The sequence below is a fragment of the Phacochoerus africanus genome, chromosome 2 (genome assembly GCF_016906955.1).
Source record: "Phacochoerus africanus isolate WHEZ1 chromosome 2, ROS_Pafr_v1, whole genome shotgun sequence".
NCBI classification, from domain to species: Eukaryota; Metazoa; Chordata; class Mammalia; order Artiodactyla; family Suidae; genus Phacochoerus; species Phacochoerus africanus.
Genome location: NC_062545.1, coordinates 131,722,185 through 131,744,618, shown reverse-complemented (window position 1 = coordinate 131,744,618; position 22,434 = coordinate 131,722,185). Strand labels below are relative to the sequence as shown.

General features: G+C 54.2%; 1 protein-coding gene across 2 annotated transcripts; it reads left to right on the top strand.

Annotated features, from left to right (window-relative positions):
- The first annotated feature begins 3,297 nt into the window (after nt 1–3,297).
- TYRO3 (TYRO3 protein tyrosine kinase) lies at nt 3,298–20,995 on the top strand. Of its 2 annotated transcripts, none has more exons than XM_047766649.1 (19): nt 3,298–3,676; nt 5,409–5,592; nt 5,833–5,933; nt 6,710–6,880; nt 8,306–8,392; nt 9,150–9,265; nt 11,216–11,393; nt 12,028–12,173; nt 12,734–12,878; nt 13,367–13,496; nt 13,579–13,679; nt 13,957–14,052; nt 14,381–14,461; nt 14,869–14,961; nt 15,638–15,759; nt 16,176–16,285; nt 16,466–16,625; nt 16,813–16,949; nt 19,508–20,995. In XM_047766649.1, exons 1-19 carry the CDS (start codon nt 3,538–3,540, stop codon nt 19,896–19,898), a joined length of 2,688 nt encoding a protein of 895 aa, XP_047622605.1. In that variant the 5' UTR covers nt 3,298–3,537; the 3' UTR covers nt 19,899–20,995. The 2 variants fall into 2 exon arrangements, with proteins under 2 accessions (XP_047622605.1, XP_047622606.1); XM_047766650.1 differs by having other exon boundaries at nt 3,446–3,676; nt 15,638–15,819.
- The last annotated feature ends 1,439 nt before the right edge of the window (nt 20,996–22,434 follow it).

The window sequence follows — 22,434 nt, the reverse complement described above, 5'->3', positions numbered from 1 at the left end:
AAGTCCCTTTTTCAGAGTGTGGTCCCTCCTAGGAATTTACTTTCTGCTTCATCCTCAACTGGATAAGGAGTGGCATTGTTTCCGGTGTAGGAAGTTCAGGCAAGGCGTGTTTGGCAGGTACAACAACTGGCCCCAGTGCCCCTGACATCATACCTGTAAGGTAGTTTTCCCCTAACCCCAAAGCTGTGGACTCCCTGCCTTCTCTAAGGTGATGAGGAACACGGCCTGCAGCCTGCCCCATTCCTTACATGGAACTTCCCAACCCTTACCTCTTTAACCAGTAGCTGGGAAAGAACATAGTCTTGGTCACAGGGCCAGCAAGACTGCCGTGACCCCATGACTTACCTTGGACCCCCACCACTCCCTGAGGTGGGGACAGAAAGAGGAGTCCTAACTCTAAGAAAGCTGAAGCAAGCTATTTCCTAAGACTGCTAGAAGTTGCCATTGAGATGTTCTGCTGCCATGGGCAGGTGGGTTTTCTTTCCTATTTTGTCTTTGTCTTCTCTCTTTTTCTTTTTTGGCTGCCCCTAGGCATGTGGAGTTTCCAGGCCAGCGATCAGATCCAAACAGCAGTTTTGACCTAAGATACAACTGGGGCAACTCCAGAACCTTAACCCGCTGTGCTGGGCCGGATATCGAACCTGAGTCCCAGTGTTCCCAGGATGCTGCCGATCCCATTGCACCACAGCAGGAACTCCTATCCTTGTCTTCTCTATATCCCTGGCCTCCTAGGACAGTTGTGGATTATAAAAGGCAGAGATTGGGCAGATATGTATTTCACATGATGATGCCAAAGCCCAAGCTATCTCCACCCATAATAAGGGGCTGCTCTTGGCCCTTCCTCTCCCCTGGGAGAGATCATAGCTGGCTCTGGTTCTGTTCTGAGGACAGGAATTCCTGGGACAGCTGCTCATGCATTAGGTCAAATACATTTCCTGTAGATTTGATTAGTTTCCTTCAAGCAATGCATTTACCAAAGGAAGGGAGATTTTTGCAGGCATGTATTTGCACAGGCAGCCAACCTCCTCCAGTCACACACACATACACACACACACACACACATCCTCTCCCCATCCACCCACAAAGCGCCAGTCACATTTAGAGTTTGCACAAATGCACACCCTCCCTCATACATCACAATGCACACCCTCTCACCCACCTACACACCTCTTCCACAAAATCACACCTGCTCACATACCCTTAAAGTATATTCCCGGAGAGAGAGAAAGATGGGGGAGATGGGTAAGAAGAGTGGGTTGTGAGGGCTTGGGAAGGCAAGCACTCTATGTAGGAGCTGGGAAGTCAGAAGACCAGGAAGCCTCAGTTCTCCCTACCCTGCAAGTAGAAATGCTAAGAATTGAGATGCATTCAGTAGCAGGGATTGAGGACGCAGGCACTCAGGGCTCCAGGCCCCACATGGTCAGTGTGCTGCCCCAGGGTGACAGTGATGTGCCTCAGGCCTGCAGCTGAGGTAGGAAGTTTGTCAACTCTGTGAGTGGAGAATGCAGAGGTATCCATGACATGTGCCAGAAGCCCATTTTGCTTAATGGCAAAGGATGGTCCTTGGCCTGGGATTCTCATCAGAGTTCAGGAAATGATGAGGGGTGGGGCTGTGGAGATGGAAGAAAAGGAAGTGAAAGGCAGGGGTTTGGGCTCTAGGTTCGACATCCTCTGGGAGAGGTCTTTTCAGTATCAGCCAGAGTCAACAGTTTCCTTTCCCTAGAAACTTGAAGTCCCCTCCAGAGAGGAGAGGTGGGGGGTGGGGGAGGACCTTGAGAAGTGTGGAGGGCTCAAGTGCAGGGCGGCAGCAGCCAAACTGCCACAGTAGCTGGGGCCCCAGTGAATCTGGCTTCAGCCTCAGATTGTTGTCTGCCTGCCCTGGTCCAACCAAGCCTAAGCTCAGAAGCTGTGGATTCTGGAACGGAGCAAGACTTTTCCTTTGGGAAAGAGTCCTGAAGCCAACCCACAGTGCCCAAGAAAATTGCTAAAGGGAGACACCCAGACCCCTGCCATCCAGTTCTGTCAGCCCTTCTCCCTGTGCTGCCACCAGGGGGCGCCCCCAGCTGGGTCCAAGGCTGCTGCCAGCACTGCTGTTGTTGCTATCATTAGTATAATTAATAAACAAGCACTGATGCTGGCCAAGAGGAGGAAGAGGCAGGCCCTTGTTGCTCAGAAGGAGAATCCCTGGAAAGATCCAATGAGGCTGCAGAGAAATGGAAGTGTGGCGGTGGGGGATGCTGGGTGGCTTGTCTCTCCTCCCCACTCAAGACTTCTGGGAACAGCCTTCTGGAGTAGGCTCCAGGGGACCAGTAGAGGCAAGGGCAAGAGGAGGGGAACATTTGGTAGGCTGGATTTGGAACCAGTTCTGTATCTGCCTGACAGGATGTCTGTGGGCACAGCCACCCCCTTGATTACTCGCTGTGGGGCAGGCCAAGCTCTGAGGCAATTATTCATTCATTTAACAAGGCATCTGTCTGTTTACTTATGGAGTGCCTACTGTGTGCAAGGTGGACAACCAATAATAGCTAGTATTTTTCCTGGATATTGTGAGGGCATACCCAACTTTCACACCACTTCCTGAGAGATGGAGGCTAGAGCAGAGGAAGCAACTAGGAAGAATGAGCGCCCCAAAGAAACAGGCCACTGGGCTTTGACTTATGTACTGTAGCAGTGGGGATTGCAGATAAAACCTGAGAATTACCAAGATCTTGGAAAACTCAAGACGGAAGGCCCGAAGTCATGGAGATAAAGGGGTGGGAAATGGAGTATGCATAGGGGGAATATGGGTGAAAGGCTCATGAAAGAGGCATGAAAGTGTCCTAGTAGATCCAGTGGGGGGAGCACTGAGTCGCGACAATTTCAGGAGGCCCGATGGTTGGGAGTATTCAGGGGATTGAGGTACTTTCTGTCCTGAGAAGAGGATGCTGGGTTCTGGGATCAGAGTGTGGAGAAAAGTTGGGGTGCGCGGTAGAGGCTTCTAGCAAAATTTCGAAGGAAGGATCAGTGTGTTGGGTTTGAGAAGATGCTGGAGTGTATTTAGGGGAAGGAGGGGCGTGGCTGGGGTGCCCATCCAGAGGACCGAACCAGATCCTCGGATTCGGCATTGGGGTAGCTGGGCCAGGGGGTGCCAGCCGGGCCTGCGGAGGTCTGTGGGTGGAGGTCGGCTGGAGACCGTGCTGACTGCCGCGGGTTTGGCGCTCGGAGCGAGCCGCCCGGGGCTCCGCGGGGGGGCGGTACGAGCTCGGGCTGCGGGCGGGCGGGCCGGGGAGGAGGCGGCGGCTCCGAGAACATGAATCAGCGGCGGCGGCGACGGCGGCGACGGCTGTGGAAGGAGCGCGGTGGCCCAGGAGCGGCCCCGGGGACCCTGTGCGGCTGAGAGCCGCCGCGGCGACTCGCAGCGGGCGCGGGTCTCGGAGCGCGGCCGCAGCGCCGCCCCCCGCCCTTCCCGCTGCCCTCCCCCACCTCGCCGCTCCTCCTCTCCTCCTTCCTCCCTCGTCGCTCGCGGGCCGGGCCCGGCATGGTGCGGCGTCGCCGCCGATGGCGCTGAGGCGGAGCATGGGGCGGTCGGGGCTCCCGCTGCTGCCGCTGCCGCCGCCGCCGCCGTCGCCGCCGCTGCTGTTTCTGCTGCTGCTGGTGGGTCTGGCCGCGCTGCTGCTCCCGGAGTCCGCGGCCGCAGGTAGGGGCTGGCTCGGGGGGACGGCGGAAAGCGGGGTCTGCGGAGGGGCGCGGCTGGGGTCGGAGCCCGGGGACCGCAGCCGAGCAAACCCCGGGCCTGGGCGGCCCGGAGATTTGGGCTGGGGGACCCAAGCTGGACGCTGAGGCTCGGGCACTGGGGGGAGGGGGCGCAGCCGGGTGTTCGCACCTGGATCTGTGGTCTGGGCCCCCGCCCCCAACTTTCTCGCGTCCGGGGCTCTTCTGGCGGGGTGGAAGGGAGAGGAGTAGGGCAGAGCGCTGAGTGGTCAGCGGGGGGTGTTTGGGACAGGATTTTCCCGCCTCGATGTTCCTAGTTGTTTGCTTTTCCCTCCCGGGACTGGGGACTCCATTCTGCCTGCCCCACACACGAAGGTCTCACTCTGAAGCCACAGGGACTGGGGCTGAGCACCCACAGGCACCCTTACATCATGTCGGTACAGGGGCTGTGAGATTACCTAGTCACAGAAAACACCTGGGCATACTCTAGTCCCTGTGCTCACTCCGAGCTTCCTGAAACCAAGCATGTTGGAGTGGCTGGACTGGTCTTTGCTTAGCCTTGCTTTCCCACATAGCCACTGAGGCATTTGCCAGTGGCAGGAAGTGCTTCTTGTAGCACCAGGGATCCCCAAGTTCACACTACACACCCCTGGGACTGCTGGGTGGGTATCGGCTGTGAGGCTACCCCTCCTTGCCCTGTGCCTGGTTCTGAGAGGATGAAGGGAGTATGGAAGAGACAGGCCAGACCAGCAGCCACAGAACAGGCACCTTTTTTACAGACAGCACCCCCTGCCTTATCAGCACCTCAGGGAAGGAAAGGGTAGGCAACAGTGACTATTTCCAAGTGGAAAGGTGTGTATCTCAGAATCAGAGAGTCCAGGAATTTGCTTAGTGTCACACAGCCAAGGACGGGAAGAAGAAGCAAAATTGGATTTCAGCTCTGTGAATAGTTCACCTACCCCTCTCCACTTAAAAACATGCTAGGAAACCAGGAGGGGTGTGTGTGTGTGTGTGTGTGTTCAAAGGGTGGCCTTCTGTTGGCGTGACAGTAGCTCAGGGGTCTTGGGCTCCCTCTTCAGGGCCCCTCCCCTCCCTTCTGCCTCCTACCTTCCTAGCGCCCACCCCTGCACACATTCAGGTATTAATAGAGCGGACGGCTGCCAGGAAGGCTGCCATGTGTTTGATCTGACGTGGTTCTGTAGCCATATGTTCTCTGCTTCAGGGGAGCACCCCCTCCTTCCCTTCCTCAGCCTCCTTACACTTGAGAGGTGGGGTTCAGGGGGATGCCAGCAGCAGTGCAGGGTCTGGGCTCACCCCCTCGGGGGAAAGCTGGCTGCCTCTTGCACTGACTGGGTACAGTATCTGCCCCAGGTGTATGAGAGCGTCCCACTGTTGCAACCTGGCTTATTTTCCTTTTCTTGGTTGGGCCTGAACTTAACATCGCCCAGCAGGGAGGTATGGGGAAGAGGTCACTTCCTTATGGCTGGGAGGAACTTGGCCTTGGCAAAAATGGTGCCAGAAGAGCTTGCCATGCTCTTTTCCTCAGCCCAGGTCCAGGCCACCTTCCCTCCTACACTGTCCTGCCTCTGCTTCCTTGGCCATTGGTTGAGAATGAGCCCTTCTGACACAGAACTTAAGTTCCGGAAGAAGATGGGGAATTTTTCCAGAAACGGGGTCCCTCTCAAGCAGAATGACACATTCTCCTTCCCACTTCTCAGGCCTGAAGCTCATGGGAGCCCCTGTGAAGCTGACAGTGTCCCAGGGGCAGCCGGTGAAGCTCAACTGCAGCGTGGAGGGGATGGAGGAGCCTGAGATACAGTGGGTGAAGGACGGGGCTGTGGTCCAGAGCGTGGATCAGGTGTACATCCCAGTCAGTGAGCAGCACTGGATTGGCTTCCTCAGGTGCAGGACTGTGGGAGAAGGCATGGAATGCCAGCCTGGGGCTGTGTGGTGCTCTTTCCTTGGGGTTTGGGAGCTGGGGGCAATACTGATGTCCAGAGGTCTGTGGTTTGTTTGTTTGTTTTTCCTTTAATTTGGCAACCTGTGGAAACTTCCAGAAGTGGGGGCAGGCTGCACCCATTGAGTCTGCCCAGCAGAGCTGCCCCCTTTGACTCTGGGAGGCCTGTTGTCCCGTTTCCACAGCCTGAAGTCAGTGGAGCGCTCTGATGCGGGCCGGTACTGGTGCCAGGTGGAGGATGGAGGCGAAACTGAGACCTCCCAGCCAGTGTGGCTCACAGTTGAAGGTGAGGAGGCAGAACCATCTGGGCATGTCGACCTGGAGCAGGTGCTGTCTGCTCTCTGCTAGTGACCACACTTCTGCCCAAGAAAGCTCAGTGGAAGCTGGGCTGCCCCACTGTTCTCTGGGGCCTGATTATGCTGGGCTCTAGGACCATCCCAGACATGGAAGCCCATACTCACTGGGTCTTTGAGAATGAAGGGGGCAACTAGGACCCATAACCCAAGGGGTACAGTCAAGTTTCCATTATCTGAGCAACAAGCCTCCATCACCCATCTGGAGCTGGACCCTGTTCTGCCTAGTGGCCAAGCCCGAAGGGGGAGGGGTGGGGGAGGGGAAGAAAGCTCTGCAGCTGCAGGAGCTCAGAGCTGTTCAACCCAGGAAAACAAAGTGACTAAGAAAGTAACAAAGGGCCCTGAACTGGATCTGAGGCCTGCCAGCAGAACTCTGCTAAAGCTCCTGCCCATTCCCCCTTGTTTACTGCCCCTCCCCTAGCTCCCACCCTCTGCCTCCCTGGCTCTGAGAAGGGCTGTTAGAGCAGGTCTGAGAAGGGAGACTCCCATCAGGCCCAAGGGGACAGCAGTAAAGGTTGTCCCTAAGGGGACCAAAGAAGAGAAGCTCACCCCTCCCTCATGCTAGAAGCCTATTTTGCACTTGACCCAATCATAAGGGCCTGTGGGACCTGTGGGGTCGAGAACTTCAAATGGTAGCAGACTTGTGGTTTGGGCAGCTGGAAGCTGTGAAGTGGCAAGGCTCACTCCCCAACCGCATTTTTCTCCCTAGGTGTGCCATTTTTCACTGTGGAGCCAAAAGACCTGGCAGTGCCACCCAATGCCCCTTTCCAACTGTCTTGTGAGGCCGTGGGTCCCCCAGAACCTGTTACCATTGTCTGGTGGAGAGGAGGCACGAAGGTTGGGGGACCTGCTCCTTCTCCTTCCGTGTTAAATGTAACAGGTGAGAGCCTCAGAAGGGGCTTTGAGCAGGGGTGGTGAGGCTGGTAGAGTTGGGATCTGCTTAAATCCCTGAGTCCGCTAATGTGAGTGTCCAGAGTGCCTGACTACGTGAGCTGCACCAGTACTAAATTCATTAGTCAGGTGTGCTGGGTGGGCTGGGTGGGCTGATTAGCGGTGATCCTGCTGTGTGTGTGCTTAAGGAGATGCTGGGGCCTCGTTCTTCAGTTCACAACAGTCTAGGCTGTGCACAGCTGGCCCTGGGAGATGATTGTATGGGACCGGGGCACCCATCCCCCCCACCCCTCCCAAGGGAAAAGGAGCCAGGAACCAGCCCACGCAGAGCTAAGAGGAGTGTCTGGCAGACTTGTTTAGAAGACAAGAGTCTCAGGCTGCCGAGTTGGGAATGGCAGGGGGAAGGAAGAGGGGGAGGGGAAGCCAGCTTAAAGATACTGGGGCTTTCTCTCTCCTATGGTCGTCTCCAGAAATCTCCAGACTTTTCCCCAAACAACTGTATCCATCCACATGGCCACACAGACCAAAAGCAGCCAGCACACCCACCTGAACCCCAAGATCCTCAGGCACGTACCTCACATGCTTGTGAGGCTTGCTCATCTGTGAAACAAAGTTAATGTTTCTGGTGGCAGCTTGAACTGGCTGAAAAAGATGGGAGTCTGAGCTTGGTCTCATGTAGTGGCAGGTGGGAGGGGAGGAATCTGATCTGCCAAGTCCCCTGGTAACACAAACCTTGAGAGGGTGGACTGCAGGATCTGTTGGGAACTAGGGCAGGTCCTGTTCAAGAGGCACTGGGCTGGAGCAGATTAGAAGGGAGGTTGGGTTCTGTTTTCGCCAGATGTGCGTGGTTGGGACCCTCAGGCAGGCAGCTTGATAATAAGCACTCACTGAACTCCTACTCCACACACCACACTGTGCTAGGCACTGCAGGGGGTCAAGGGAATACAAGAGAAATAGAAGCCATCTACCCAGCCCCCCAGGAGTTAGTATAATTGGGGAGACAAGACACATGCATAAGGAGTGGAGAACTATTGAAAGGCAGAGAATCTGCAAACAGAACAATGATATGGCACAGAGCAAGTGGGGAAGGACTCTGGAATGTGCAATACTGGAGTGACCAGAAAAGGGAGGCAGCTTGGGGTTGAGGTGGGTGGGAGGGCTTTACTGTGTGCCATGCACTTGACATATGTTACATCAGTTGGTTCTCACAGTTCTCCCATTTGGGAGATGAGAAAACAGAGCACCAGCCCTGGGATTGAAATCCAGGCCCATGCTGCCTAACCCTTCCTTTGGCTGGAGGGACTCATAGGAAATTCAGATCCAGAGCCTAACTCTCCCCCTTCCTCAATCCCAGATTGAGTGGGAGTTGCTGCTTGGCAGGGGTGGGGGGCTGACTGAGGTTTTCTGGCCCCAGGGGTGACCCAGAGCACCGAGTTCTCCTGTGAAGCTCACAACCTAAAAGGCCTGGCTTCCTCTCGCCCAGCCACGGTTCGTCTTCAAGGTAGGGGGACCCCGGGGAGGGAGGGTCGGTGAGGCAGGGGCAGTCTCAGCAGGCTGCGGTGAAGTTAGAATGATTTGCTGTTCCAGCTCGCCTCGGTCCTGCTGCGATCTGAGGGATGAGGGGTTAATTGGCAAAGCTCCATTCCTAGTGGGAGCACCTGAGACCCTGCCATAGCTGAGATGAGAATAGAAACCTGACGTCACAGCAGATTTCCCATCACGAAGCAGAGTCTTTGGGAGCGAGGGAGGGAGGGAGCCAGCGGGAGATGGTCAAGGCTCATGCCTAACCTTGCTTCTGCCAGCCCCTGTGAAGGGAATGGGGGTGGGGAAAACAGCCTAGCAAGATGATAGAAGAGACCCAGAAGGCTGGTGTGCAGACCGGAGGGGTGGAGAGGGAAAGCAGGCCAGTATGCAGGAATGGGCTGTGGCTGCAGGGGCAGCTGCCTCTCATGGGAACCTCCTGAGGCCGAGGTATTGTCCCCTGTCACACCCACTATCTCATCCTATTCCTTGGTCAGACAGGGGCCCCTGATTCAGGGAGAAACAACCTCTCTCCACAGCCTAGGCACTCTCCCAGGTATGAGCAGCTCTCTGCTGCCAGTTGCTTGGCTTGTGTATTACCGTGGTCCTGGGAGTGCTAAGTAGCCATCTTAAGTTTGGGGGGAGGGAAACTTAGGGAGGGACTCAAGGCTCGACTCCCTGCCTTCTCCCTCCTCTCCCATCCTTCCTGGGCAGTGACTCTCAGTCCCCATCCACAGCACTGCCTGCAGCCCCCTTCAACATCACAGTGACGAAGCTCTCCAGCAGCAATGCTAGCGTGGCCTGGATGCCAGGTGCTGATGGCCGAGCCCTGCTCCAGTCCTGTACAGTCCAGGTAGGCTGAGAGGGCGGGACAGACTCATCTGGCCAGGCTTGTTCTGGCTGGTTTTTTTTTTTTGCTATTTCTTTGGGCCACTCCTGCGGCATATGGAGGTTCCCAGGCTAGGGGTCCAATCGGAGCTGTAGCCACTGGCCTACACCAGAGCCACAGCAACGCGGGATCAGAGCCGCATCTGCAACCTACACCACAGCTCATGGCAACGCCGGATCGTTAACCCACTGAGCAAGGGCAGGGCTCGAACTCGCAACCTCATGGTTCCTAGTCGGATTCGTTAACCACTGCGCCACGACGGGAACTTCTGGCTGCTTTGATGGCACTTTGTTGACAGTGGTATCACATTTACCTGGTCTTGCCCGTGGGGCTTAGTCTCCAGCTATTCAGATGTCCTTCCCAGGCTGACGAGGAACAGTCTGGCCACTGCCCTTTATCATAGGATGCTCGGGCAACCAAGTGACAGCAGATCGGCTCCAACCCAAACGTTCTTCAGGCTGGAAAGCATATTGCTAGAGCAGATTAGGAATGCCCGGAAGAAGAGTATTTCTTATGTGGCAAAAAAACCTCAAACCCTTGACTTTTCTTTATACCTGTACTTTGTGCCCCACCCCATGATTCATGCCAAAAGAGAAGAGAGGGACCAGAAGGGCCCCTAGGCCCCAGAGAGAAGAAAAGCTACCTAAGGTGATACTAAAAATAAGAGGCAATGCAGCCTTGTTCATTTTGTCTATTCACTCAAAAGGCATTTAATGAGCACCTTGGAAATTGTTTGAGGCAGTTCTCCTGGGCTGCAAAGGCCCCTGTTCTGGGCTCCACCACTAAAGGACTCCACTCTGGCCCTTCTTTGGTTGCACCCCTTATCCTTGAACAAGGAATCCCTAGAGCCAGGGGAACATGCCCATCCAGACGAGCAGGACACACCCCTCTCCCCTTAACCCGAATCTGCTTCTGGGGCCTGTATGGGCCCCTTCCCTGATCTACCCTCCCCAGGATTTATCATGCTATGGTATGCGCACCTCTGAACCCAAAGGGCAGCCATTTGTAGAGGGATGGGTATGCAGGCAGTGCTGTCTACACCCGTACACGTAATGTCTCTCATGGTGCGGACCCTGGCCTGGAGGCTGGCTCTTATGCCACCACATTCTGGCTTGGGACTCCAAATCCTTGGAGAATTATAAATGCAAACCTGATCTTCCTGGTTATTCGTGGCTTTGTTTGTCAATAAATTAAGATAGAGAATATTTTACTTAATATTGTGTTAGCTGAATTTTTTTTCTTTTTTGGCTGTGGTGTGCAGTAGCTTGATGTGGGATCTCAGTTCCCAGACCAGGGATTGAACCAGGGCCACAGTGGTGAAAGTGACAAATCCTAACCACTAGACCACCAGGGAACTCCATCCCTGTTAGCTGACTTTTAACCTTTAAATATTTAGCTGTATGGTACACCAACCGGATCTCCATTTGTACTCTTGCCCTGGGTCCCAAGATGTAAGGTGCAAGCCTGGTTCACGGTACCCCTAGGCTCCCAGTTTCTTTGCCCGTGAGAAGCTCTGAGCCTTTGCACTGGCATGTAAACAGTTACAAAGTGTGGTAACCATTCTAACGTAATTGTGTATCAAGCACAAAGGGGCACGAATTTCTCTCAAGTATTTGAGAAAAGCTTTCACAGAGAAAGTGGTATTTGCGCTGAATCTTAGAGGATGAGTTGGACTTTGCTAGGAAGAGCAGGTATTCTCAGGAAAAGGAACAACATTTGCAAAAACATGGAGAGATGTGGAACCTGGAGTGGGAGTGGGCGTGAAGGAGTGGGTTGCCAGTGTGTGTTGCTAGACCTGAGGAGGCGTTAACTCAAATTCCCGAGCCATACTCACACCTAACCCATCTTCTGTCTCTTCTCACGGGCCATAGGAGCCTCCTTCCCTTACATCATTAGTCTTCTGCTTTTCCATAGGTGACGCAGGCCCCAGGAGGCTGGGAGGTCCTGGCTGTCGTGGTCCCTGTGCCACCTTTTACGTGCTTGCTCCGGGACCTGGCACCTGCTACCAACTACAGCCTCAGGGTTCGCTGTGCCAATGCCTTGGGGCCTTCTCCATATGCTGACTGGGTGCCCTTTCGGACAAAGGGTCTAGGTAAGGCACCTACAGAGCAGAGTACCTGGGCAGGGCCTGAGTAGGGGAGGGGTGGTGTTGGCTCTGGTTCTGAGTGTAGTTGATTAAGAGAAGGCTACCTGAGAGGGAGGATCATGCTTCCTTCAGGAAACACTCTGCTGCTTACCTGTGAACTAGATAACCCCCTCCCCCATGCAGCTGTAGTTCTAGTGGGTGGGACAGACAGGGAAAGCAGAAAAGACCAGGTAATTGTGATGGCCAAGAGTTACCCTAGGGTGGTCCAGGGATACCCCGTACAGAGCTCTGAGTTCTGAGTGATAAGGAGGGAGCCATACCTGGGGGAAATCACTGTAGGAAGGGGGCACAGAGTGCAGCGATCCTTGGCACAAACTTGCTGGGAGTTTGCTAGAGATTGCAAAGAGGCCAGTGGGCCGTGAGAGCAGAGTGGTGAAGGATGCCACTAAGGCAGTAGCCAAGGTGATGAAGAGCAAGGCCCTGTCTAGCTGGGGTGGTTCAGGACGGTAGGTGAGAGCAGTTAGAAGTGGGAGGTGGACTCTTCCTCCACCTGCTGCTCTCAGCTGTTTAGTTTTTTGAAGTTGTTTGCAAAAGCCCACATGGGGCAGGGCTCTTAGCAGCCTTCTTTCTTTGGGAACAGCCCCAGCCAGCGCTCCCCAGAACCTCCATGCCATCCGCACAGAATCAGGCCTCATCCTGGAATGGGAAGAAGTGATCCCTGAGGGCCCTATGGAAGGCCCCCTGGGACCCTATAAACTGTCCTGGGTTCAAGACAACGGAACCCAGGTAAGGGAAGCCTCCAGCCTCCAAGTGTGTTAGGGTCCGTCCTCAGGGCTCTGAGGCCTTTAGGACTTCAGAATGGCTGTCTTTGGTGAGCCTGAGGGCCTTGGTGGGCCTTTCAGCCCAGGGAGTCTACCCTTCCCCGCCCTCCCCTGCAGGCTGCACTCCTGCTGGCTTAGGTCTCCTGTTAGGATTGCTTCCAGTGTCCACTTTGAATAGAAAGCAGGAAGCGAATTCCTGTACAAACCAAGAGAGGACACAGATAAGGCTTTCTTATCCCCCCTCCCCCGCCATTTCCCTCCCATCCCCCATCTCTGCATTCCTGGCCTCAGCCTTGCCTCTTTTTTTTTTTTTTTGCGGACTGAGCCTTGTTTGTGTTCAGGAGAGGCCTCTGCAGCCTGGAGCAGGAATGTGATGACTCCCAGCAGGTTGTGTGCCTGCAGCCCCTGAACCCACAGTGTCCCTAGACTCCTGTGTTCCTAGTTCGACCTTTTTCTGCCTTCAGGCCTCAGCTGGAGGCCTTTTCCTCAGGCTCAGTGTGGGATGGGGGCTTTTCCTGGCTGCAGGGTGAGCTGACAGTGGAGGGGACCAGGGCCAACCTGACGGGCTGGGATCCCCAGAAGGACCTGACTGTGCGTGTGTGCGTCTCCAATGCAGTTGGCTGTGGGCCCTGGAGTCAGCCACTGGTGGTCTCTCCTCATGACCACGCAGGTGAGGCCTGTAAGGGGGAGGGGATAGGGGATGGAGGGGCAGCCTAGACTGGTGGGAGGAGCCTCGCAGCGCCTCCCCTCTTAATAGGCCCAAAGACTCAAACAGTGGAGGCCAGGCTTGTATCTCATTCTCCTCCCTGCCCCACAGCTACTAGCGTAGAAATCCCTGGGCACCTTGTAGGTCCCAACAGCCAGGTTCTGTCATTGATATGCGTAGTAACTCCTGGCTCTTCCTTTGAAGCCTCTTTCTACTTGGACTTTTTTTTTTTTTTGCTTGCAAAAGATCTCCAGGCCAGGGATCAAACCCAAGCCACAACAGTGACAATGCTGGATCCTTAACCACTAGGCCACCAGAGAATTCCCTCCACTTGGGAATCTTATTGACTGAGAGGAGCCTCTTGACCAGGCCAGATGGCCATCACTGGAAAATTCCAAAGGGCCTCCTCTTGCTGTTAGCCTAGCTCATGCCACTATCTCTGTCTCCCACAGGCCAGCATGGCCCTCCCCATAGCCGCACATCTTGGGTGCCTGTGGTCCTGGGTGTGCTGACAGCCCTAGTGACAGCTGCTGCCCTGGCCCTTATCCTGCTTCGAAAGAGGCGGAAGGAGACACGGTTTGGGTAAGAGGGTGGGGACACGGAGGAAGAGTCAGGTGGTGACTGAAGACCTTGGAGCTGACTCCAAGTTCTGGGTTCTCTTTAGGCAAGCCTTTGACAGCGTTATGGCCCGTGGGGAGCCAGCTGTTCACTTCCGGGCAGCACGGTCCTTCAATCGAGAAAGGCCTGAGCGCATTGAGGCCACACGTGAGTGATGGGGAATGGCAGGAGGGGAAAATGGGCTGTCTTGGGCCCCTACCCTCAGTCACTTGACCAATGACTTACTCATTTCCCCTTGATTCATTTGATCTGAACTTGATGAGTCCCAAGCACCCTCCTACAGGTCACCGACCTAGCTGTGGAAGAGTTGAACTAAGCTTATGTCTGCTCTGAGGGTAGAGTCTGGGGTGTGGGAGGCAAGTTGGGTTTTGTATCAGGAACCAGAGGGGTTCCTCCCCTTTCTGACCAACCCTGCTCCCCACAGTGGACAGCTTGGGCATCAGCGATGAGCTGAAGGACAAACTGGAGGATGTGCTCATCCCAGAGCAGCAGTTCACCCTGGGCCGGATGTTGGGCAAAGGTGTGTGGGGCTGTGCAGGGACTGGCATGAGTTGCCACGTCTGGGTGTGTTTGTTTGCTGTCATCACTCTGAGGGTGTGGATTTGGGTCAGCTCTTATGAATAGGATTTGCTTGTAGACTCCTGGGTTTGGGATATTTGGGGGAATGGGGACAAGAAGGGCTGAGGTGTTACTCCCAATATACTTTGCTTTGCCTATGAATGAGGGAGCCTCCTCCACTTGGCCCCAGAGTGTAGTGATTTTGTGTCCCTATGAAGGGCCATCTGGGAGGGCTGCCTGTGGGGGACAGGAGGCCAAGGGGACTCACCATCCTTTGGGTCGGTTCCTAGGAGAGTTTGGTTCAGTGAGGGAGGCCCAGCTGAAGCAGGAGGATGGCTCCTTTGTGAAAGTGGCCGTAAAGATGCTGAAAGGTGAGTGGAGAATAGTACTGTAGTTATGGGGTGATGGTGTCCTTTGGGGGGTGGTGAAAGGGGTGGCTGATCCTGAAGCAGGCTCTGCTGGCCCCTAGACTTTCCAAAGAGAATTAGTCAGCACTCACTGGGATGCTGTCTGTACCTTGTGAATAATTCACAGGCATGTATCCATACTCATTGGTGCCACAGCCTTTTGACCTCTGCTGTAGCAGTGACTGTCCTGTGGTCGCACTAGGGGTGATTAAAGCTGTGGTTGGTTGAGCTACTCAGCTGTCCAAGCCAAAGGGAAGGCATGAGCAAAGGGATAGCACCCGTCCATGGGGGTTTCTCCTGCTCGTGCCCAGACTGTTTCCTGGGCCCCTAGAGGGCACATGTCCCTCATTCCCTCCCTCCTTTTCTCCCAGCTGACATCATTGCCTCAAGCGACATTGAAGAGTTCCTCAGAGAAGCGGCCTGCATGAAGGAGTTTGACCACCCACACGTGGCCAAGCTTGTTGGTGAGCCCCTTTTGCAGGGAGGCAGATGTAAAATAGGGCTAAAATTGTGCTCCCCTGATGTGAGGGCAGCTGGTGAGAGAGAAGTTTGGACTTGCCTGGCAGGTAAGCCGATGTCAAAATAGCAAGGAGGGGCCTGGATGAAAACTCATCAGCTTCCAGGTAAGGGGTTCAGTTTGCAGACTGGGTGCCGTGAAGATTGCTCATGTGAACAGAGAAGGAGGAGGAGAAGGAGGAGGAGGGGACAGAGAAGATGCTCCAGAGATTGGGGGTCAGCCAGAGTCCCTCCTGGGTAGTCACTAGCCAGTGGGAAACTTATGGGGAAAGAGGTAGCAGAGGAGTTCCCTTTGTGACTCAGTGGGTTAAGAACCCGACTAGTGTCCCTGAGGATTCAGGTTGATCCCTGGCTTCACTCAGTGGGTTAAAGGATATGGTGTTGCCACAAGCTGAGGTATAGGTCAGCAGCTGCAGCTCTGATTCAGCTTTTAGCCTGGGAACTTCCATATGCCACAGGTGTGGCCCTAAAAAAGAGGGAAAAATAATAAATAAATAAATAAATAAATAAAAAGAGGTAGCACAGCTAGGGCTAGAGGTTGGTCTGAACCGGTGGAGGTTCATGCAGATGCCTAAGCCATCCCTTGACCTTTCTGTGCCCCTGCTGACTCTCCCTTGTCCCCAGGGGTGAGCCTCCGGAGCAGGGCCAAAGGCCGTCTCCCCATTCCCATGGTCATCCTGCCTTTCATGAAGCACGGGGACCTGCACGCCTTCCTGCTCGCCTCCCGGATTGGGGAGAACCCCTTTGTGAGTGCCCAGGGTGGGAGCAGCCAGGAGCTGGAAAGGGACAGAGAACCTGGGAGAGAGGTGGGTTTGGTGGGTAGGACTGATTGAGTTGATTGGGAGAAGATGGGCTCCAAGTTTGACTCTTATTATGCTAACATGTTTTCTTCTCCCTGACAAATCCCTGCTGGGAATTTAGGCTGGGCAAGGCCCCTTCCTTGGGGAAGAGTCCTGTGGCGCCCCATACTGGGGGAGTCTTGATTTTGGGGTGCTCTCCCTCAGCCCAGCCAAAGCTTCCTTGCATTGGGAAACCCCCTCATCCCCATCCGTTCAGTGATTCTGAGGGCAGCCTTTAAGCGTTCTGGCCAGGGAACCGCATTCCTCCTGCCTCGGCTGGGTAGAAGGTCTAGCCTGAGCTTGTCCTGTCCACCCCGCCCCAGAACCTGCCCCTACAGACCCTGGTCCGGTTCATGGTGGACATCGCCTGTGGCATGGAGTACCTGAGCTCCCGGAACTTTATCCACCGAGACCTGGCTGCTCGGAACTGCATGTACGTAGCTTCTGGAGGGCTTGGGTGGGAGGAATAGCCAGGAACGACTAGCTAACAGTCAGCTCCCACCTGGAACAGTACTTGCTACACGAGGGGACAGCTTGGGAGCAAAGACACCCTGGATTTAGTAAGGCTGCCAGCCACAGGGAAGGCTGACCCATCCTCCAACATCCCGCACAGGCTGGCGGAAGACATGACAGTGTGTGTGGCCGACTTTGGACTGTCCCGGAAGATCTATAGCGGGGACTACTATCGCCAGGGCTGTGCCTCCAAACTGCCTGTCAAGTGGCTGGCCCTGGAGAGCCTGGCTGACAACCTGTATACTGTGCACAGTGACGTGGTGAGCAGTAGCGTGGACCTGGGTGTGGGTGGACCTTGAGCATCTCTGAGGGCCCAGCCCGGTCTGCTCTCCAGGCTTTGGCTGCCCCATTTTGAGGCCCCTGAGCCCCAAGATGTGTTTGCCTTGGGACTCTGCCTGGTTCCAGAAGCCTAGTGACACTTCCCCTCCAACCTCGATTCTGTTGCAGTGGGCCTTTGGGGTGACCATGTGGGAGATCATGACTCGTGGGCAGACACCATATGCTGGCATCGAGAACGCTGAGATTTACAACTACCTCATCGGCGGGAACCGCCTGAAACAGCCTCCGGAGTGTATGGAGGACGTGTGAGTGCCCCGGGAATGGGGTTCCGGGAAGAAATAGGTATTTGGGGTTTCAGCTGATGGCTGCCACCACAGCTGCTGGCCCAGTGGGAGCTCAAATGCTCGATTGGACTTGTGTGTGTCTAAACATCTTTGTCATTGGAAGGAAGCCTGACCCCTAAGTTCCTCTTCATCTACCACTCCAGTTTTCTTTCTCTCCACCTTTACCATTTTGTGGTTCTTGCTCCAGCCTTTTCCCATCACTCTGTTTTCTCCAGTTTCCAGAGAGAACCAGGAACCCCACCCAAGGGCAGAAGGTACAGGGTTGAACAACAGTGCAGGTTTCCCTGTCACCTCCTCCTCGCTCCTGCTCCTTCGCCAAGGCTGAGCTCTCCCGCCCCCTCAGGGAGTGCTGCACGGGCAGGAAGAGAACTGCTGCTGCATCACATTGCGAGCTTGACAAGGAGGGGGCGCTGGGGGCGGGAGGTTGGGTTCCTTTCTTGTCTCTTGGAGGGAGTGGAGAGACCTAAGATAACAAACTGAGATCCTGGGGAGAAGGGTGGTGCCTCCTGTCCTCTCTGGAAGCCTAGAGCCTTTGGGGGCTGGGTGGGGTGGTGATGCACTCTCTGCAAGGGGAGTGTCAGGAGTCGCTTGTGACTGGAAGATAGTATTGCTGACCTTAGCTGGGTCCTTTACAGGCATTCTTTCAGGTAATCCTCCCCTAACCCGATGAAGAAAAGACTGTTATTATCCCCATTTTGTAAATGAGGAACTAGGATTAAAGCGGGTAAGTAATATGACCCAGGTCACACGGCTATTAAGTGAATGAGTTGGGACTTGAACCTAGATCCCTGTGATTTCAGAATGTGCCTATTAACCATGACCCCGGCTATGATTTGCCTGTTTTAGTTTTATTCTCCCACCCCTTGCAAGCCAGTTTCCCTGGGCCCCCGGAGGCCCTTTCCACTAGTGTGTTGGGGGCATGGGGAGTAGCAGGGGTACATCCACAATGATCTTTCCTGATTTTCTGCTCTGGGGTTGAACCTCCAGAGGTCCAAGAATGGGGACAGGCAGAGGAAGGCCCAGCCTGAATGGTGGGGTCCTCTTTCTGTAGGACAGTGGGTTTGAAGTGCCCTGAAGCTGGAGTTTGGGAGAGAGGGAAATTTGAGTACCACAAACCAGGCTCTGCCCCTCCTACTCTGGGGCGTGGCAGGGATGGGACACTCAGGTCTCCAGTGGCTGCAGCCTGCCTGGGCCTCTGGAGCTTCTGAGGCTCTGCTGGGCAGTGGGGACCAGGCCCCGACTTAGTGTCCTGCCCGGCTGGAGTTAGTGTTGTCAACAGAGGGTGGGCAAGCGCTGGCCTCCCACCAGGCATCCGGGTGGACAGGCGCCAGTTGGCTCCTGGCACAGCCTTGACAGTGTGTCCCAGCTTGGTCACATAGCCACAGTCTGGACCATTCCCACGACCTACTCAGGGTCTGGCATGATTCCCCCCTCGCTGGAGGCCCCTGTCAGGAGGGCTGATGTGTGGGGTGTGTCTAGGGGTTTTATTGTGGGCACAGGCAAGGAAGTCAGGCATTTGCTCTGACTAGATCTAGTCTCAACCCCTTCCCGTTAGTGTTTTTTTTTGTTTGTTTTGTTTTTTTCCCTCAGCCAGAGGCATTCCCTGGGAGCAGGGATAAGACCACAGGGAATCTGTAAAGCTCCCAAGAGTATAAGTAAAAAATGTTCCTGCCAGGGGAAAAGGGCTGGAAGCTCTTCTCAGAGTCTCAGAGGTGTCCATGAACTGTGAGGATTTAAGACCCCCTGAATGGATGAGGATTTAGGACAAAGGGTGGAGGCTCAAATCCCGACCCCCGGGCCCCATAAAATAACCCTGACTCCAGGCCCTGTTCCCCAAGATGAAAACACTCCTACTACCTGCCTTCCTAAACATAGGAGGGACTTTGGACCCAACCCACCTGGCTTCGTCACTCTACCTGTGTGACCTTAGTCATGGTTCTTAACCTCTCTATGCCTGTTTGAACATTGGTAAAATGGGGATCACTTATTTCACAGTATTGAAATAAGTGATCAATATTTATTGGGAGAACTAATAATCAGTGTAAAATCATTAGAAGAGTGCCAGGTACATAGTAAGCCCTATACATGAGTGTATTCCATAAATTCTTTTTTAAATTTAATATTCATTGCCAACCTAGTTCTTTTTTTTTTTTTTGTCTTTCTGCCTTTTCTAGGGCCGCACCTGTGGCATATGGAGGCTCCCAGGCTAGGAGTCTAATTGGAGCTGTTGTTGCCGGCCTACTCCAGAGCCCCAGCAACACGGGATCTGAGCTGTGTCTGTGACCTACAGCTCATGCAACACCAGATCCTTAACCCACTGAGCGAGACCAGGGATCGAACCCGCAACCTCATGGTTCCTAGTCGGATTGGTTAATCACTGAGCCACATGGGAACTCCAATAAATTTTTTCTTTAAATCCCAGTTTCATATGAGTAAGGGGCCTCTGCTTTTGAGGGAAGGAGCATCTTTTCCCTCCTCTGGCTCCTCACTACCTCCCCTCGCCCTCCTTTCCTCCCCAGGTATGAGCTCATGTACCAGTGCTGGAGCGCCGACCCCAAGCAGCGCCCGAGCTTCACATGTCTGCGGATGGAGCTAGAGAATGTCCTGGGCCGCCTGTCTGTGCTGTCCACTAGCCAGGACCCCTTGTACATCAATCTTGAGGGAGCTCAGGAGCCTGCTGAGGGAAGCAGCCTGGAGCTGCCTGGTGGGGACCAGGCCAGTGGCAGGGCTGGGGATGGCAGTGGCCTAGAGGCAGTGGGGGGCATCCCCAGTGACTATCGGTACATCCTCAGTCCCGGGGGGCTGGCTGAGCGGCCTGAGCAGGAGGAGCAGCAGCCAGAAAGCCCCGTCAATGAGGCCCAGGGGCTGCTGCTGCTGCAGCAAGGGCTACTACCCCACAGTAGCTGTTAGCCCACAGGCAGAGGGCATCTGGGGCCATGTGGCCGGCTGTGCTGGCTGACTAAGCCCCGTCTGACCCCAGCCCAGGCAGCAAGGCGTGGAGGCTCCTGTGGTAGTCTTCCCAAGCTGTGCTGGAAGCCTGGACTGACCAAATGACCCAATCCCAGTTCTTCCTGCAACCACTCTGTGGCCGGCCTGGCATCAGTTCAGGCCTTGGCTGGGTGGAGGTAGGCCAGGCCTGGTTGTCTAAACCCAGGCAGCTGGCAGAGGGGGTGGTTATGTTTCCGTGGTTACCATGGATGTGGAGAGCAGCTGGGGGAGGGTAGGTCCAACCCTGTGGGCCCCTGCTCTCCCGGCTGTGCTGCCCCTGCTGCTTTAGTGTATGCATTGAGGCATCTCTGGCCTGGGGGCCCATCTGTGCCTGTGCTTGGGGGTTGAATGCCCAGGTTTGCCCCTCCTCACAAAGAGATGCCCTTGTATTATTCCCCTTTAGGTGAGAATTGGTAAGGGGTTGGTACAGTCAGGTCCCAAGCCCTGTAGGGGGTGGCAGTGGGACACTCGGGTCTGAGTCATTGTCATCTTTCTGGTTACCCATCCTGCCTAGGCCAGGAGTAAAGTGCAGCTGACCAGGCACAGCAAGGCGTGCTGGATTACACAGGCTACATTTGCCAAGCTTCTAAAGGCAATGCACTGAGCCTGGCAAGAGGAAGGGGTGCAGTAGGGCTTGCCCAGGAATGAGTGAGGCCAGAGAGGAGTCCAGGAGCCCCTCTTCATGCCCTCCCACAGTCTGTCTGAGCATGCTACCAAATCCCCAAATATCCTAAGACTAACAAAGGCAGCTGTGTCTGAGCCCGACCCTTCCACGCAGCATCCCCTAGTCCCAACCTTGTCTCTTAAAAAGGAGGCCTTCTTTTGTCCCAGGTCTCCAGAGACGGAGAGAAATTGGCCTGATGGCTGGTGTGTGTGTAGGTGAGGGGGAATTACTGGAGCCTGGACCCCAGCTCTGGATCGGGAGCCTCTGGGAATGCGTGGGGCAGGCCCTTGCTGTTAGGGACTTTTCCAAGCTGTTAGATGCTGTTTAAAAAATAAATTGAAGACTAAAGACCCAAGGCTTTGTCTCTTAAATGTTTACTTTTTTCCCCAGATCACAAAAAATGAAGCATCTCTGCATGGAGAAAAGTCTGGAAAGACATATGCCAGAATGTTCACAGCTGTTATCTTTACATGATGTGATTAAGGGGACTTTTTTTCCCTTTGTGTTTTCCAAGTTTTTTGTTTTAAGCACAAAATGCTTTTCTAATTACAGAAGGTCCCAAAGAATACATAGCAGATAATTAGGAAAATGCAGAAAGTCTAAAAATGCCAAATAACCATACCACCTTTAACCTTTTGAAAATGCAATGTTTTGAAAAAGTTCTTTATCTTGGAACAATGACAAAGAGACTGCTTTGGCTGCCTCCTAACCCTCTATCAGATTCTTGTCTGTCACTGGATGTGGAGACTGCTCTCACCTTCACACAATGTGAACAGAGCCAGGAGACTGGGAAGAAATGGGCAAAGAGCATGGTGAGCCTTTTGAAGATTAGATATAAGAGCGTGAAGTTTGCTTCCAAATGTTTCCATCTGAAAACTTTAGAAGCTTTTAGAGCAAGCTGATGGGAACAAGCCGCAAGAGGTGTGAGAAACAGGCTGCTCTCTGTAGTGGGGTGTGGGGACACAGGTATTGTGCTACTGGCTGAGGGCAATGGAATGGGGCGGGTGCTTGTGAAAGCTAATATCCTGAAAAACCTGTTGCTGGCACTCCAGATTGTGGTTCCCACCTGGATCATGAGAACTGAAGTAATTTCCAGGGAGGTGGCTTTCAGAATCTTTCCTACTGGTGATTAGCTTTAACTGCAGGTAATGATTATCTGTGAGGTATCCCAATGATTATTGGGAATTATTGACTAGGAAGACCTTTACTCTCAAATAATTTTCTGCTATAATTGGGCTCCTTTTATGTGCCAGGCACAGTGCCTAGCACTTCATGTGCGTGTGTGTGTTTGTGTTGTTTTTTAAGACTGCACCTGCAGCATATGGAGGTTCCCAGGCTAGGGGCTGAATCGGAGCTACAGCTGCCAGCCTACGCCACAGCTACAGCAACGCAGGTTCTGAGCCACGTCTGTGACCTACACCACAGCTCATGGCAATGGCAGATCCTTAACCCACTGAGCGGGGTCAGGGATTGAACCTGCGTCCCCATGGATACTAGTCGGGTTCGTTTCCCCTGAGCCACAATGGGAACTCCCACTTCGTGTATATTATCTCATTTAATACAAATAACATTCCTATAAAATGGGAATATATTTATCCTCTGATAGGACAGGAATGTGGAGCAAGTAACTTGTGCAAGCTTATGTAGTTACTGAATAGGTGATCCAGGCTTGAAACCCACTAAGTCAGAGAGCAGAGCTTGTGCAACTCTCCTCCCATCACTCCAAAGAGCACCTTGAAGCTTTGTGGCAATCATGCCATTTTTGGGTGAATGCTTGTCAATAGCAGGCACCTT